The sequence below is a fragment of the Somniosus microcephalus genome, chromosome 15 (genome assembly GCF_052327205.1).
Source record: "Somniosus microcephalus isolate GS21.2 chromosome 15, FLI_Smic_1.0, whole genome shotgun sequence".
NCBI classification, from domain to species: Eukaryota; Metazoa; Chordata; class Chondrichthyes; order Squaliformes; family Somniosidae; genus Somniosus; species Somniosus microcephalus.
In genome coordinates, this window is record NC_141001.1 from 99,797,354 (window position 1) to 99,814,115 (window position 16,762).

Consider the following 16,762-nt stretch of genomic DNA (forward strand, 5'->3'; position numbering starts at 1 on the left):
TCCCAGTGGCACTCTCAAAACGTTTTATCAGTTGAGAGCGGAGATCTGGCATGCATGTAGACATGCAGGCGCAGATCTCTCTGCTGGCCCTCAGAGTTTGATTGGGAACCAGCCAGTATAGATCAAGTACTGTTGCTGGCAGATTGGTAGCAACCACATAAATGCAGCCTTAGTGATCTATCTGCATAATAACACTGACTGCATTATTTCAAGATTATAACCTGTACAATGCCATATGATGAACTTGCTGCAGTTATATGACAAGTGTTAATCCTTCTTTGTTAAGATCCTATTGTAGTATAGCTGGTACAGTATTTCACATCTCAGCCAACAGCTGAACCAGAATGGAATTGGATTATCCCCGTGAACTCCATGATATATATCATTGATAGAAAAAAATACATGGTGTAACTTAAAGCTGTATGATTTCTGTATAGATAAAACTATAAGATGTACATTGTGAGGTTCGCTACCCCTCCTGATATTACTGCTTTGTCATTACTCCCCGCAGCTCTCTACCTACCAGTGAAGATCTTATCGAGGAGAAAGTATTGCAGGTATAGTCGGAGACGTTCCTCTATCTGCAGTCTGCCAAGTTACCACGTTACAAACTCTCTCCCTTGCTGTGCCAAACTTTATGCTCGTCACAGAACTCAACTGCAATGAATGGCGCAGCCTTTTTTAAATATAGCTGTTCCTCAGGTGACCAATTCGTCTATTTTTTAAAAATGATTTATGTTAAAAGACCATCCTTTTCTTGAACTACAAACTGTCGTCCATCTTATTTTCTGCATGGTAATTTACAAAAGGCGATTGGACTTTGGCACAGGGTACACGCGCCTTCCAGAGTCTCCTTTCCAAGTGCTGCTTTTCCAAATCCGAGTCTAGTGACAGCGGAGTCTGGCGGGGCGGGGGGTCTGGTTTACAACCGCAAGGGCTTGCCAGCAGGCGCCAACAATCACATCTAAAGATGGCGTTTAATACACAAAAAGTCAGATATAGAAGGTAGACGCCATCTACAATCAGCTGTTTGGCATGTTATCCTGGGGAAAGTGATGAATGCCAAGCTGTGCAAATATCAGGACTAAAGTAAGCAATAAACTTAAATTAAAACTTCGTTTGAAATATATTCTTCTGAAATGTTAACGGTGCATCGCCATGTTTGATTATTTGCAACTCAGTTCTTGTTATTTTACTCGTATTTCAATCATTTATCGAGAGCCTCGAGAAACGCTTGAAAACTGGCGTGTGGTCGATCTTTGAATGGACAAAATTGTTTAAAATAAAGAACGGGTGGGAGGAAACAGTCACAGCTACTTTAAGTCATCGATTCCTCAAAAGTGTTGTCGCTGGCATATTCGGTGGTGGCTGACATCCCTGAGACAGGATGCTGCAATCCAGGTATGAACAACTGGGGGGAAATGATCATGTTGCGCTGGGACTGAGATGTCGGTTTTAACGTGTACCTTTAACAGTCATAGGAAGAGGTTTCTCAAACTTCTTCCTGCCAACTTCAGAGAAGGACAGAACACGTCGGATAAACTTTACTTTTTTTTTTCCAAACAATCGATTTCAAATGAGCCATTTTTTGTCGCGCGTGTTATTCGTGGGGGGAGCGGACGCCCGTCGGTGAAAGCACTTCCCCGGTGTTCCCCAGTCCCAGGCTCTCGGAGCTGAGAGTTTGGAGCAAGTGCTTTTTAACTGGGATCCCTGGGGAGTTTGGCTGGGAACTTCATCCTGGCGCAAACTTTGCGCTTTCACTCAGCTCACTCCGGTCAAGGTCGGGGTGGCGGGGGGTGGGGGAAGAGAGGCTGAGATTTTCAATCGATGCTCTATTTGTGGTCGATGCTATTAGGAGGCCAATGTGCCGAATTTAGCGAATCGTTTGCAGCAATAAAATAACTTGTAAGGAAGCCTATCTGACGGTGGCGTTCATTGAGGAGGAATATTGTGACACTGCGCTTCTTTCACGGGATTGCTGCGCCATTACCTGCCATGCGAACGAACAAGAAAGTTTGAAACCCGTGGAGGTACTTGTTAGGAACACATTGCCGAAAGCTGTTTGCAATGACAGATTGATGTAAGGGTTGCCCCTGGACCTGATATATGCGATTTTCACCATCTCAGAACAAACTAATGCTGCATCTATGGCGACTTTCTGATTTATATTGAGTCAAAACACCTCTACTCGTTGCAATTCAGGGGTTAAGTGCTAACAAAGTATCCCCCCACCCCCGTCCCGTGAAAACCATTCTCCTGTTCAGGTAACTAAATTACCTCGCAGCCTGATATTCACCCTATCCCATTGTTGCAGTATTTTCTTAAATCGAGTTTCAAATGGTTTATTGCACAATAGAATCAAATTAATCGAACAAAATAAAGCCCTTATATCTGTCCCTGTGGGGCTTCCAACCAGCTACAAAGCATTTCTTTAAATTCAGAAATAGGTATCATACGACTGTGTGCATTTGGCCAATCTTGCTGTTATGATCACGATGGCGCAGCACTTAAATTCAAATAAAACCGAATCGATAAAGGCTCCAGGTTTATAATGGCCCCTGGTCTGACTGCACTGCTAATCCTTCATCAAGTCTGACTTGGTCCTCAAAGTACCTTTGCAGCCGCTTTGGATTTAACACGCAGTCGCTCTCTCTCTCTCCTTTCCCTCCAAGTTACAGCTGGTCAGAGACATGAATTCTCAGTAAAAAAAAGAGAAAAGACTCCCCATACCGTTACCGAGACAAAGGTGCCGCCTTTTCCTCGGGGAATTATGCGGCGTCCTGAACCAGAGTCCGTATTATTTTGTCCCTATAGCAACACCCGTTTCTCCTCTACTGCAGAAAGATTGGCAAAATGGGACACACGGTCCTTATAAAAATATTAAAAGCGGCAATTTACCATTTAAATAGTTGCCTCAAAACTACATAAGAATGAGATCTAATGCTTCGACGCCTAAGTTCAAGGGTTCCTGCAAGCAGTTACTTGTAACGAAATCTGCAGATAACCAAAGGGTTTCCGATTTCGTTACATATACAGCGCACAGAGGAAATGCTCACCCCGCCCCTGCAAAAGCCACAAGGAGCTGCGAAGTTGGCACAAAAAGCAAATGTGCCTTCATGAACAGAGTAGAATTTAAGTCAACGGAATTTGGTTGGTTCGAGCGGGCTGCCTGGCCATGGAAATCACTGCTGTGTTCACACAGATAGAGAAAGGGTTATTTAAATGCTTATTTTAGAAGTGAAATGGTCTTGGCCACAGTTGAAATGATGGCACACACAAAAAAAATAATTCTTTATAAACTACCGACAATGTGAACAGAAATTGGCCGAGGGTGAATTTGACATCGATCCAGTTTCACTAACAAGTGTTACATTATTCCGTCTTTGATTTGTCCAGGGAAGGTAGGGGAAGCCGCCAAGTAGAGTTGCTTTTGCGCCTGAAATCTGACGTTTATCCAATGTTCCACACAGCAGCAATCACTTTTATGAATGTTATGATGACAAATCTCTTCTCCTGATATGTGTACGCTCACCATCCAGCATGTGGTTCCCTTCACCATATTATTTTGCTCGTCTTGTGGCACCTCTCAGAAACACCTCCCCAAATCGCAAACTACTAAACGGGGCTCAAATTGTTAAGAACGTAGGAACAGGAGTAGTCCATTCAGCCCCTCCAGCCCATTCCGCCATTCAATTAGATCAAGGCTGGTCTGCCTCTTAACTCCATCTACCCGCCTTGGTTCCATACTCCTTAATACCCTTGCCTAACAGAAATATATCCATCTCGGTGTGTTTTCCGAATGTCTTCAGAATTGAGGCTGTTCAGTTTTTGGTGAGTAATTTGGCTTTTGGATTTAAAAAGGAATCCCCGCCCAGGCAGCTCGTGGAAGATAAAAGACTCAGGTGTCACTGTAGAGAAATATATTCGACTTTCAGTTTCATTTTGCTAATTGAAATGGTCTATTGAAGGATGGAGACAGAGAGAAAAAAAACATTCAGCCCAGCAATTGGTTAAGGTGAAAGTAATGGCGCAGCGCAGGAGAACGTCAGTTTGACATCCTTTGGGTTCAAATCCCAATCCAGAGACTTGAGCACAAAATCAATGTTGACAGGCCAGTGCAGTACGGAGTGTTGCATTGTCAGAGGTGCGATCTTTGGGATGAAAGTCTGCCCTCTCAGATGGAAATAAAAGATCCCATGGCACTATTTCGAAGAAGAGCTGGGGAGTTTTCCCTGGTGTCCTGGCCAGTATTTACCCCTCTAACAAATTATCTGGTCTTTGGCTCGCTGCTGATAGTGGGATCTTGCTGTGCGCAAATTGGCTGTTCCCTTTCATACACTGCATACAACAATGACTACCCTCCAACTATAACAACAGAAAATGCTGGAAAAACTCAGCAGGCCAGGCAACATCCGTGGAGAGAAATAGTGTCAACGTTTCAGGTGAACCTTGACTCTATTTTCTCTCCACGGATGTTGCCTGGCCTGCTGAGTTTTTCCAGCATTTTCTGTTGTTATTTCGGATTTCCAGCATCTGCAGTATTTTGCTATCCTACCCTCCAACTACCCTGGGACGTCCTGGGGTCGTGAAAGGCGCTATATAAATGCAAGTCTTTCTTTTTTTATAAATGCCTACCATGACCAAAGGATGTACAAAACAGGCACAACAACTCACCTGGCCCGCTAAAGATGCAACTATTGCATGCTGTCCTTTGCAACCAATTACTTTTTCAACATAACGACAGACTTTTCCCAATATATTCCCATCAGGTACCGTTCACATGTCAAATTGTTGGTCTGTAATGTTTTTTTAAAAAGCTCTCAGTCACACGGTGACTACCCCAGTGCAGCTATTTCTGATGGCTCTGATCATATATCGTACTGTTGTAATGTTGCAGATTACGTTTTGTGATGCGGCATGGTACTTCGAGTTATATTCGGCTTGTGTCGCTACGAAATAGCGTCAGCCTTGCAAAGATCTGAAATGTAAGTACCCAATAATTAGAGGTAAAATGTTTGGAGGGGGGGATCAGTAATACTGTACTGTTGTTCAGTAACTTCCCTGCGACCAGGGCAGTGGCAGAAAGGTGGAGACGCAGGCAGCTAATAGCTTTTACCTTCACAATGAAATGAAGAACATACTAACTGTTGGACTCCCAGCTTTTATTCTTTTTTTCCTCCGAAAATCCTTCTATTGTGTCAATCAAGCAGATGGTTTGCAGGAAATATGGCTCAGCCTCAGTGACCGAAACTAATTTTAACTAGCTTTCCATCCATCCACGTTTGTTTTCTGCTTACCAAATAGCGCAAAACAGCTGGCCGTGCGAATTAAACCCATTAAAAGCACATTTATAATAAATTATATTCGCAAGAATGTTGTCCTTTGGCACTGAAAGGCACGCACGGGGACGGCGCATTTGAATGAAAATGTGGGTAACACTACCTTCTCAACATCGCCTGAAAGTCTTAAAACATTTTACTAAATAGATTAACTTGACGATTGTTTGCTTCACATTTATCAGCTTCATTAAGTGAATGGGTGAACAAATATATTACACATGCATGAAAAGCTCTTTTGGCCGCACTTATTGTGCCCCAGCCTGACAGGTGGTTAACTGGTTTTTTTTTTGCGCAAAAAAAAGGGGCAGATCTTGACGAGGGCGCAGCGGATAGACGCCTGCGTAATTTGGCAAAGCAGCGAGGTACCAAGTCACTGTAGCTTTTATATTTATATCCCCATATCCGCTCAGTCCATCAAATCGCCCGAGAATTTTCACATAATAGTCATAGCCAGATAATCTTTAAATTAAAAAAAAAATGTGGCACGTTAGAATTCAAGCTTCCTTTTATGAAGAGGAATTAAAATAATGAATTGACACTTTCCACCAAGGACATTTTTTTTTAAACTTGAGATTGTTTTGAAAGTTCTTCCGTGTACAGATGATATATAAAGGTGCACCCCTGCCGTGGGCTGGGGATTATTTATTCTGCACGGAGAGGCCACCTTGTGAACTCCCTCAGACTTTCCCTCTTTGTGTTGTATCACTGGAGGATGAGGCCTCGGAGGTTGCTGCGAGCTCTTGCTGCTGGTAGAACGGGCGTCAGTCTTCACATTAAAGCACCATTCGCAGACCTGGTGACTTTGCCCAACCATTTCGACAGCTTCAAATAGAACATAGTTTGGGAGCACGAGGGTTTGTTTTTTTAAAGGGTCTTCGTCGGGGGCAGACATAGAGTGGTTGGCGTTTCTAGCTAGAATCGTCTAAAACTAAGTCATCCAACCGCTCGTGAATTTGGTTTTGTCTGTTTTCAGTCATTTGGAATTATTGAAAGAGAATAGAGTGGTTATGATTTAAACGGACCTTTGGAAAGTGTGGGTGCGTCTTCACTGAGACTCAGATTGTGAAATTACCTGTCTCGCAGAAAGTCCTCGAAAATTATAGAACCATTTTCTAACACAGTTTCGGGGACCGTTGTTTCTTGCAGGGGCCGTTTCGTTTAATTTGCTCCGATTGAAAAGCACTTGTTTGGCAACAGGCTGTAAAACAAACCCTAAGGGGCCTTAAAATGGATTAGTTTGTGATCTATAATTGAGTTTAATTGCACTTAATCGCTTTAGGATTTATTCCAACTTTATCAAATAGAATTTGACAAAAAAAAATCTGGGGTGGGGGGAATAAAAAAAATTATTGAGCAGATTTCAAAACGAAAGCGGGAAAGAAATTGAGAGCGCGGTCGGTGGGTCTGGCGCCTGTTTTGCTACATTTTAGATAATCGAATTCTAAGTGTGAGTAAATGAAACGAGAAATGCAAATGTTCAAGAGACCCTTCACTATTTTGCAGGAAAGGAGAAAATCTGAAAACCATAACTATGATTCTTTTTTTTAAATATACACCATCTGGAACTGATCAGCACCAAATCAAAACAGGAATAAATTCACCGCGTTTGACCAAGTAATAACATATTGTATTGACACGGTGACATTCTAGGTGGCAACAGTTGTCGAGTATCCTCACGTTATCGCTGCACGTTCACTGGGCCTGGTAACGCCAACCTTCTGCAGATGAAGGAGTCTTGAGCGCCCTTGCGAGAAGGGAAGGTTGCCTGCTTGCTGAACTCAAGGGACTGCCAGTTCTAATATACTTTTCATCTTACAGCTTGGTCACGGTTTGGTACAGAGGTGATTTATTATTAAATGATGATACTTAAGTCCGTTTGGTGAATTATGCGTCTTTAAAAAACGCTTAATGCGTGTGTGTGTGTGTAAATAGACGGTGCCAGTGTTCCTGCCACGACCATGCGCCTGCCAGACAATTTCATGGGGATTAAATCCCTTGGACTGGATTTTTAAGGCACAGGCTTCCGTAAACTCTTCTCTCTTTTTTAAAAAAAACCCCTGTTCAGCCCTACAAAGAAACTGAGTGACTTTAAAAAAAATGGAGATAACTACCCTCTACATGAATGGCAGAAAGTACAAAAAGGACGAGCATAGGTCAAACAACATTAGTCACAGATCTTATCAGGGACCAGGGACTTCTAAAGGGAACCTTCAAAAATCTGTCGAAAATAAATCTCTCAGTCAAATTTCATTGCTGCTTATGCTTTATTTTACTTTGAATGCTTGTTTGGCCTTTTTTTTCCTCTCTCCTTTAGTGGTGCAGAATTTTCTTTTTTGAAAGTTGTGACAAGAGTGTGGCACAGCCCTTACCGAAAGCAACGACATCCACGTGTGTCCCAGCATGGGTCTGACCCAACCTCCCAGTCAATGTCGTTATCCTGATTTAGTGCAAAGAAACTGCCAGCAGTTGTCCTATACACAGGCACAACTGCCCAATTTATAGGTATAATAATGCGGAGTAAATCAACCCAGCAGACCTAATAATCACTGGGAAACAAAATCATCAGGCAAATGCAACAAAAGTACTGATCTTAAGTGGGCGACCCACGCCATTTCTTTAAATGCCTTTTAGGCAATCAATCGGACAATTGCATTTTTGTTTTCCTGCTTCATATATACACCTTAGATTTCACCATGGGCAGGATTCTAGATCTTTATGTCGTCTCCAAGGGCGAGCAATTGTTCTGCCCCGTTCCACCGTTGGCGTTTCAAGAGATCCCATCCAATTGGCATAAAATATAATTTAATAACACACTAAAATTGAATCATTCAAATCCTAGGAGTCTGTGAATTGTTTGCTGCTCGAAGTATTTTTGAATTAGGTCATCGGGATCTCATGTATATATCCTCGCTCCATTCCCCTGTTTTCTGCCTAGTTTGATGTGAAAGTTTTTTTTGCAGAATTGCTGTGACTAATTCAAGTGTCAGTTGCCTTACTCCCCAAAAAACGAACTTTTTTTTAAACATGTACACTTTAAAACAATTTTGGTTAGTTTAGATAAAGAATGAAAGCTTCAAGAGCCGTCTCTCACACACGCACACACACAATTATATATATAATAATAATTGCTTCGGTTTATAGACTCCAAAATAGCAAGTGATTAGCGCTGTTGGTAAAAGTTATTGTCTGATAGAAAATTTTACACAAATAATCTATTTAATGCTTGATATTTCGGTCGTGCAGGTTGTACCTGGTGAAACTCAGCCAGTGACTGTCAGACACAGAAGTGCTTCAGCAAGAGTGTCTAAAATTGTTCAATATTACAGCACGTGCGGATCATGTTCAGCCAATAAAAGTCTTCATCAGAAACAACATTTTCCCTGAAATTATTTTGATTCATGGCTGGGAGATGTCTGTGTCTGGTACTTGGCAGTATGAGGGTTCAAAACAGGGAACATGCTGCTTGTCCACGAATCTACTCACCATCCCAAGTTATTAACTACAGTGTCAATTCAAGAGCAACCTGAGCATTTTCGTGACAAGGACATAAGTTACGCCTGTTTCCAAGTTAAGTACATACTTGTATTTTATATGAACTGAAAATTCACGTTCAATTAAAAAAGGTGTTTAAAGTTGATTTTCCCCCTCCTCGTTTCTGCATATCCTGTCTCAGATTTTCTGATTCCCCAGCACCTAGAACGTCAGTATTTCAACCCGATTTGTGCTTCACTAAAGCTTTTCCAATATACATATTGCACAGTGTGGCAATACAAAACGGAATGTATACTGCCAAACACCTAATCGCCTATTCACTTGCTCACAATATCCAAATGATAGTGATTTTCGATCGTTAACGGGGTGGCAGTTGTCCTATAAGTGGCTTTTTATATTTTAAAATGAATTAATATCTCCTCTGAGTTCCATAGCTGAAGTTCAGTCGCATTTTTTTTGTGTCGCAATGGGCTTAAACCACCGACGCACTTTTGTCTGTGTATTAAGGCAGTAACATGAGGATAATCTACAGCTGATGCACAACACTGAGCAGTCAGAGGGGGAGAAAAACGTATTTGCTACAGATATAAAGCTGCTGAAAGTCGGCTAACACGATTTTTGAAGCATTGTGTTGAGTAAATAAAAAAACAGCTGATGCTGACAGTTAGTTGATGCCGTTGCCGCGGTTAATAGGATAATATGGCTGTGCCCACTTTTTCACCGCATATTAAGAAAAGATTAGGGAGTCTTTTTTTTCCCTCCAGAATATAATATTCTACACATCTGTTATAGCGCTGAAGACCAATTTGATCGATTTTGCAATCGTGGATTATGAGGTTTTGTTCTCTGTTAGAAAGACCGCATGCCTTTTAAAACGTATTAACTGTTTATTCAAATGTCTTTAAACATTTAGGACACATTAAGCATTGTTCCCCGCTACCATATGTTGTAAATTAGCACTTTTTAATAAAGTGCTTTGCAGCTTCTTGCATGGCAACTTTTTCGGACTAAGGTTTCAGCGTAACTGCTTGGCTTGGTTTTTGAGGGGAATGTTAACAGGTTTACACCACAGATGTATAAAAAAAATCGTACCTTCTCCACGGTGTGAACAAGATATACTCTCCGCTATACTATTCTGACTTTTGGTTTTATGATAACCTGTATTATTCTTAATTAATTAACTAACCTATTTACATATAGAGCGCAACGCGACAAACAGGATGTGTTTCTCATCAGTTAAGCTTGTTGGACCTTGAAAGGTTAACCATATAAACTATATTTTATTATGTTTCGGTTAGTAATATTTTTCCTGAAAAATGCATATTATATATATATGTGTGTGTGTGTATATAAATAATTTACTTCCATTACTTAAGGGCAATCTGCAGTTTAAACGTCTCACTCTGCCACCCCAAGACACCTTTCACAAGGAGATTATAGTGTAAGATATGAATATTTATTGACCAGTTTTGTAGGCGCAGCGGGGGTATCAAATAAATTGAGTGCTTTCTTTTCATAATTCCTTTCAAAGGAGGAAAATGTCATTGGAAACTTGGAAAATTGTCTTTTAATCAGCCTGCGTGCATCGCACCCAAACAAAACCCGCTCAAATCCTTCAGCAGTGTATTCAAAAGAGGCGGTCAGTATTCAGAATTAATGGCGACACCCTCTTTGTTGAAGCTCCATTGTGATTGCTTGCTTATGAAGTCTAATCCAATCATAAATTGCCCTAATGGACCAATCAGCGAGCCAGAAGCTCGAAGTAAAAGAAACTCATGTGGAGAACTTTGTTGAACCTCATTGTGAGACCTGTCACATCTGAAAAGACTTACCAAGGCTGTCCACTATAAAATACATCAGGCAGAAGGAGGCGATGGTAGAAAAGTGCTGGAGCTGCTAGTTGGATCTTACTGAAAGGAAATTGTGTGTGGGAGGGGGGGGGAAGAAAAAAGCTGAACAGGACTGATTGGAACTTTTTTTCCCTCTCTCACCGCTGCAGAAATGATGTTCCCAAGTGTGATTGCTCCTTCAGCAATGTATCCGGGCCTCTTGCGGCCAACCCCAACTCTGACTTTGCCCCAGTCTTTGCAGTCAGCTTTCTCCTCCCATGCAATGGGGGCCAGTTTCCTAGTGGAGGATCTGCTGAGGATCAGTCGGCCTAGCAGCTACCTGCCCCGCTCTGTGTCCGCCACACTGTCTCCCTCAGCTTCCGGGTCCACTACCAGTTCCAGCCCGGTGACAACAGAACAGGTCAGCACGACTAGCTCTGTCACAAGTGGAATATGCTCTCCTCACACCTCCATTTCGACAAGCAGCGATTCCAATTACCTGAAGTTTGGTGTTCACGCCATCCTCTCGTCAACCCCAAGGACCGGTGAGTGTCTCCTTCCCGAAGCGCCAGTCAGGAGAACATTGTGCTCCTATCAGGAAATCATATACTAACAATATTTATGTATTGTAGATGAAATTTGAACTCCAACCCTGTCGTACTTTGGAAGGACAATTATCTCCTTTCTATAATATCTAAAACCGAATAAAAATAGTTTCAAGTAAAAATGCCACCGCAAAAACTAGCCTCAATTCATTTATGCGTCTTATTTCTGAGATCTTTGTTAATGTATGTGCCTTGTTTAATCGCTGTCAGTGTTTGGGCTCAATGTAACATTAAATACAGATTGTGGTTATCTAAATACGGTATAAGATTACATAAGTACAGTATTTAGTTATTTAAATAAGATATAAGAACTAAATACGGAATATGGTTATTTAAATACGATATAAGATTATATATGTACAGTATTTCGTTATTTAAATAAGATATAAGATTAACTAAATACGGAATATGGTTATTTAAATACGGTATAATATTATCTAAAGAACAGAATATGTTTATCTAATACGGTACAATATATTTAAGTACGGTATATAGTTATCTAAATACGACAGACGATTATCTAAATACGATATAAGATGATCTAAGTAAGATATAGGGTAGCTAAATAATGCATAAGGTCATCTAAATAGTATAAAACAGTTTTATAATTGTAATTCATGTTAGTTATAATATGTTAAGCAGTTGGTTTTCCTTTCCCATTGGCTAAGTGTATATTTTTTGTCTCATTATGTAAATAGCATATGTGTGTTAAAAAGTACACCGAATTTGAAATGCCATTCCTCTTGCTATCTTGCAGAAACGTCCCATCCGTTGATCCAAGGACTTTCGCCGAAGGCCTTCTCCTTCCCTTACTTTGAAGGATCTTTCCAACCCTTTCTCCGCTCCTCCTACTTCCCAGGTAGGTGCCTGCGATTTCCCTCCGCCGGCTGTCCGCGGTCCTCTTGTTTCACGCATATTTAATCAATATTTTTTTTTGGGTTGTTGTTGTTTGCAGCCCGTCCCGGGGGGCTAAGAGTGTAGTTCAGAGGTTGTTAGAAGTACAACGGTTAGAAATCAGTCTCGGTTATTTGATGCTCTATTTAGCACAAGCAGTGACGGTTGACATTCTGCTCTGATTCCATGATCTACAAATTAGCAGGAATTGTCACGCACTAAGTTCGAGGCGGGTCCATTCTCAGAGGGACTGTTGGCTTCCCTTCACGGCTGCAGTTTTCCCACAGAGCGCTGCAGTTCACCACTGATTCTTAACAAAGCTCTGGGAACCGTGACCAATCGCTGCTTCATTTTTCCAGTAACCACACGCAGTCTCAGCACCGGGTCCCCCCCCACCCCCCCCCCCTCCTCTCCAGTCTATTTTAAAAAAAACATTTACCAGTGCCTGATTATATGGCCGCCGGTGGAGTCTCCTATAAGCAAGTTGCCAAAGTTTCACTTCACCGCCTCACAGAATTCCGGATCCCGGAAGACTCACAGAACAGTCCTCTCTCAGACTCCAAGTGCTAACAGAGCCAACTAAGTGCTTTCGACTGAACTGATTCCTAGTCAGATTGGCGGAGTAACAGCAATAAAAACTCAACATTAATGGGAGGATGAGACACTCTATAGATAAAACACATCATACATATGTTTATAATATATATATCACACAATCCGACAGTGGTGGGTTCCAATTCATATTCCAAGTTTTAGTTTTTTTGACCTGTTATAAGTAATATAAATTTTGAAGCAATATTGTATGCATCTAATTTCAAACCACACGTACAGTTTCTTGCTTACACTTATATTATCCATGCAATTGGAATTCCTAAAACAAATATTCACTTTTAAAAATCTAATGTAATCATCCTATTGCTCTATTTCCCGAATGGCCTCCTCCTGTGCAGTAATTTTCTAAGATTCTATGAACATCCCCCCCCCCCCACTATATATTTTTTTTATCGATAAAGCATTTCGATTTCACTCGCCTGTGACAGGTTTCCACATTTAATTGACATGTCTCAAAACAGCTTAACGTTATGGAACCCCAGGTTGGTCCAAACTGGCGACAATTGGACTTTTTGCTGCCTTTATTCACAGGCTGAATGTTTCAACAAAAAAACAACTTGGAGTGTTTGAGCTTTTTAAAGAGCTTTTCATGTCCATTTAATGAAAATGTTTTGAGAGAAAAAAGCCTGCAGTAATCAGTATTCGCACAATGATTTTGGCATGCAGTTCTGTTAAGATTGTGAATGTGTAAATTTCTTTTGTTCCAATAATATATGGCTTTAGCGGTCTGTCCTCAGTCTTTTTTCTGTTAGTTCATTACTACACAATTACCATTCACGCTTCATTACAATTTCTGTCTGCTATTAGCACTTTCAGAAGGAGAAACTCTCCCTTTTTACCACACCAATACCATTTGAAAGCGCCCATTCCCAGTTCATCACCTACTCCCCACAAAACGCGTGCCAGTAAATTTATTTTCCCAAACTTTTCCAGTACTGTATACAATTTAAGGGTCTAAGTTAGAGTTAAGCTGCAACATTTGGATTTTTTTAAAGCCTATTACCACGAATACGTTCGACGGATAAATGATTACGCTGCACGTTTATAATCCAAATCTGTTTGTTTTAAGTGTTTAATGCAAAACATTTAATCTAATTACAGCTCATACCTGCGCCTAGCTTTTCAAGTGATCTAATGTGGTCATCTCGCGCGAAAGATCCGAGACGCTTGCCCTACCTTTCTTATTGAAGTTAAATGATGCCAATGTTTCTCCTCAGCCTCTTCCTCTGTGGTCCCCATACCTGGCACATTCTCTTGGCCACTCGCCGCTCGGGGGAAGCCCAGGAGAGGGATGCTCCGTCGGGCTGTGTTCTCAGACGTGCAGCGGAAAGCTTTGGAGAAGATGTTTCAAAAACAGAAATACATCAGCAAGCCAGATAGACGCAAACTGGCCGCCAAATTAGGACTGAAGGATTCCCAGGTAATTTACAATCCATCTATATCAATAACATGCACCATTCGCGTGAACCTGTCAGATTTGCCTCTCTCTCCTTCAGTCCTGTCTATGGGTAAAGCAAAAGCTATTGCAAGTATAAGAGATCCCGAAAATTGAGAAAGGGTTGGAATCGGGGTTTTTTTTTGGGGGGGAGGAGGGGGTGGGGGGGGGGCGGGGGTGAAGTGTTGACCTCCTAGCCTAGCTGTGAAATTACCATTTCATATATGGGCTCATCTTTCCCGGTACCTTTTTTAAAAAAAAAACCTGTTCTGCTTTTTCAACAGGTGAAGATCTGGTTTCAGAACAGGAGAATGAAATGGAGAAATTCGAAAGAAAGAGAACTGCTATCCGCTGGCGGCTGCCGAGAGCAGACCTTGCCCACAAAGTTAAACCCTCACCCTGACCTCAGCGACGTGGGGAAGAAGTCCCCTTGCAGACTACACTCAGGAGACGAGGAGGAGACGGGATGCAGGGACAGTCCCAAATCTTCCATATGTCAGTCGCCACAATACAAGAGCATGGACAGCCTGGACACACACCTTCGCCTCCTATCACACCAGCACACCGACAAACACACGTACTTCTCCGAAGAGGAGGACGAGGAGGAAGAAATAACCGTTTCATAAACTTGCCTCCTCCAGATCATTTTGCGAATGGACATTGTTTATTGTTTGCAAAGTAGGAGGGGAGAAAAATCCGAACTTTTATTTGCCTGAGTTGCTGTCTTTGCACAGCTTCAGTAATCTGTACACAGTTTTTGTACAAATTATGTGAGTTGTATGAATATTTTATACCAAAATTATTATGAATGACTATACGTATAGTTTGATTAGATTTTAATTAAAAGTTTGCAAACTTTTTAATGACTTAACTTGAAAAATGTAGACTTTGAGGTCATAACTTATAAAGAAATTTTTTATTTTGTATTCCGCAGTGTATAGGTGCATAATGTTTATATCATAAACGTTTTGTATAATACCAAATAAAAAGTAGACATTATGAGATGTGTTTAAAAAGACATAAATTGTGTCTGTCAGAGATATTTTCACTTTATCGCTTAAGGGAAACTCGTACTAAAGGCAGCCCTGAAGTAACGTGTGTGATAGGGAGTAACCAGGCCATAGAAAACCCTTTAACTTAACCCAGATAGTCTCTTAATCTCTCCTACCTTCCATTCTATCACAGACCTTCCCTTTTGTTCTTTCCTCCCCTCCCCCTCCCCCTACACTTGCTTAAAAACCTGTTACATCTCCAACTTTTTCCAGTTCTGACGAAGGGTCATCGACCTGAAATGTAAACTCTGTTTCTCTCTCTACAGATGCTGCCTGACATCCTAGATATAATGTTCAGTTCACAAATTAACTTGTCATCTTTTGTCATATCAGTAAAATAAAACTGATCTGATCCATGCTCTTGGGAGAAAGTTAGCACTGTAGTTTTACTTTCAGAAATAGTAAAAATTAAAATAACATACTCTGTTTAATTTAATAGAATTTGCAGTCATATGACGTCGTATCACCTTTCTCAGAAATGTCCCAAAGAGTTTCACATACTATAAGTCGTAAACTGTTTTTGTACAGGTAAGTTTAATTAGAATGGTATGGTTAAATGTTTTCTTTGAAATATTTTTGGTTTGCTAAGTCTATGACTGCAGTTATACCGCTACTGCCAATCTCCCAGATAACTGTGCAGTGTGATGTTCAGTTTGCAGATTCCAGCTATACTGCAGACTGTGCATAGCTCTGGGTCCCAATGAAGTCAGCCACAAAGGAGGTCTATGCACCAGTGGTTGAATGCTTGAAAAGTAAGTTTAGAAATTGCCCAATAAATCCTTAGTAGTTCCAAACAATGGCACTGATTGGTGCTCTATCCCATTGGATACAATAAATTCTCCACTGGTGCTCAAGTTCCTGACCTGAGTTGGATTTATTGTGACACCAGGATAGGTAAACATGCTGGGAGCATCACAGCTCCAATGTGTGCTTCCTGCATTATTGTAGGAGACATTGGGTGGAGTGGGGCCAAAGGCTTCATCAAATAATAACGGCCACCCCAACAATTATCCCTGAGACCACGTGTACAGGCCGAGGCACAGCTTCCTGTCCCGAGCACAGCAGCTGTGGGAGCAAAGGCTGAGGTTGTTCTGTAACATAGAAAGGCAGCAACAGCCTTCAGGTAGCACCTGCAGCAGTCTAGGCAATTACCATTCTCAATTTCAATGGCACTTGTAGCTTTCAGGCAGGAACAGAGGAAATCACTATATGAGCTGCTCCTTAGCCCACAGAGCTTTTAAACAGGTGATGATGTGTAGTTCAGTCATGCCCAATATATGAACTTTGGAATGGAGCACTACTTTCAGTCCCAACAGCAGCAGAGTTCTACCAGCTTGCATGATCTGCTAGAGTTCAGGGGAGCATTGATTGTACCCATGTTGCACATTTAGGCACTGTACACTAATGCCATGGTACGCATAAATTAAAATCACTTTCATGTGTAGATGGTGATGTAAGAAAACTACTAGGCACTTGGTCTAAGCGTTAAACAAAGCTTTAATCA

General features: G+C 41.3%; 1 protein-coding gene across 2 annotated transcripts; it reads left to right on the forward strand.

Moving 5' to 3' along the window:
* The first annotated feature begins 787 nt into the window (after window positions 1-787).
* Window positions 788-15,293, forward strand: dbx1a (developing brain homeobox 1a). Of its 2 annotated transcripts, XM_086008158.1 has the most exons (6): window positions 788-1,401; window positions 4,898-4,985; window positions 10,831-11,205; window positions 12,023-12,124; window positions 13,989-14,191; window positions 14,491-15,293. In XM_086008158.1, exons 3-6 carry the CDS (start codon window positions 10,833-10,835, stop codon window positions 14,830-14,832), a joined length of 1,020 nt encoding a protein of 339 aa, XP_085864284.1. In that variant the 5' UTR covers window positions 788-1,401; window positions 4,898-4,985; window positions 10,831-10,832; the 3' UTR covers window positions 14,833-15,293. The 2 variants fall into 2 exon arrangements, with proteins under 2 accessions (XP_085864284.1, XP_085864285.1); XM_086008159.1 differs by lacking the exon at window positions 4,898-4,985.
* The last annotated feature ends 1,469 nt before the right edge of the window (window positions 15,294-16,762 follow it).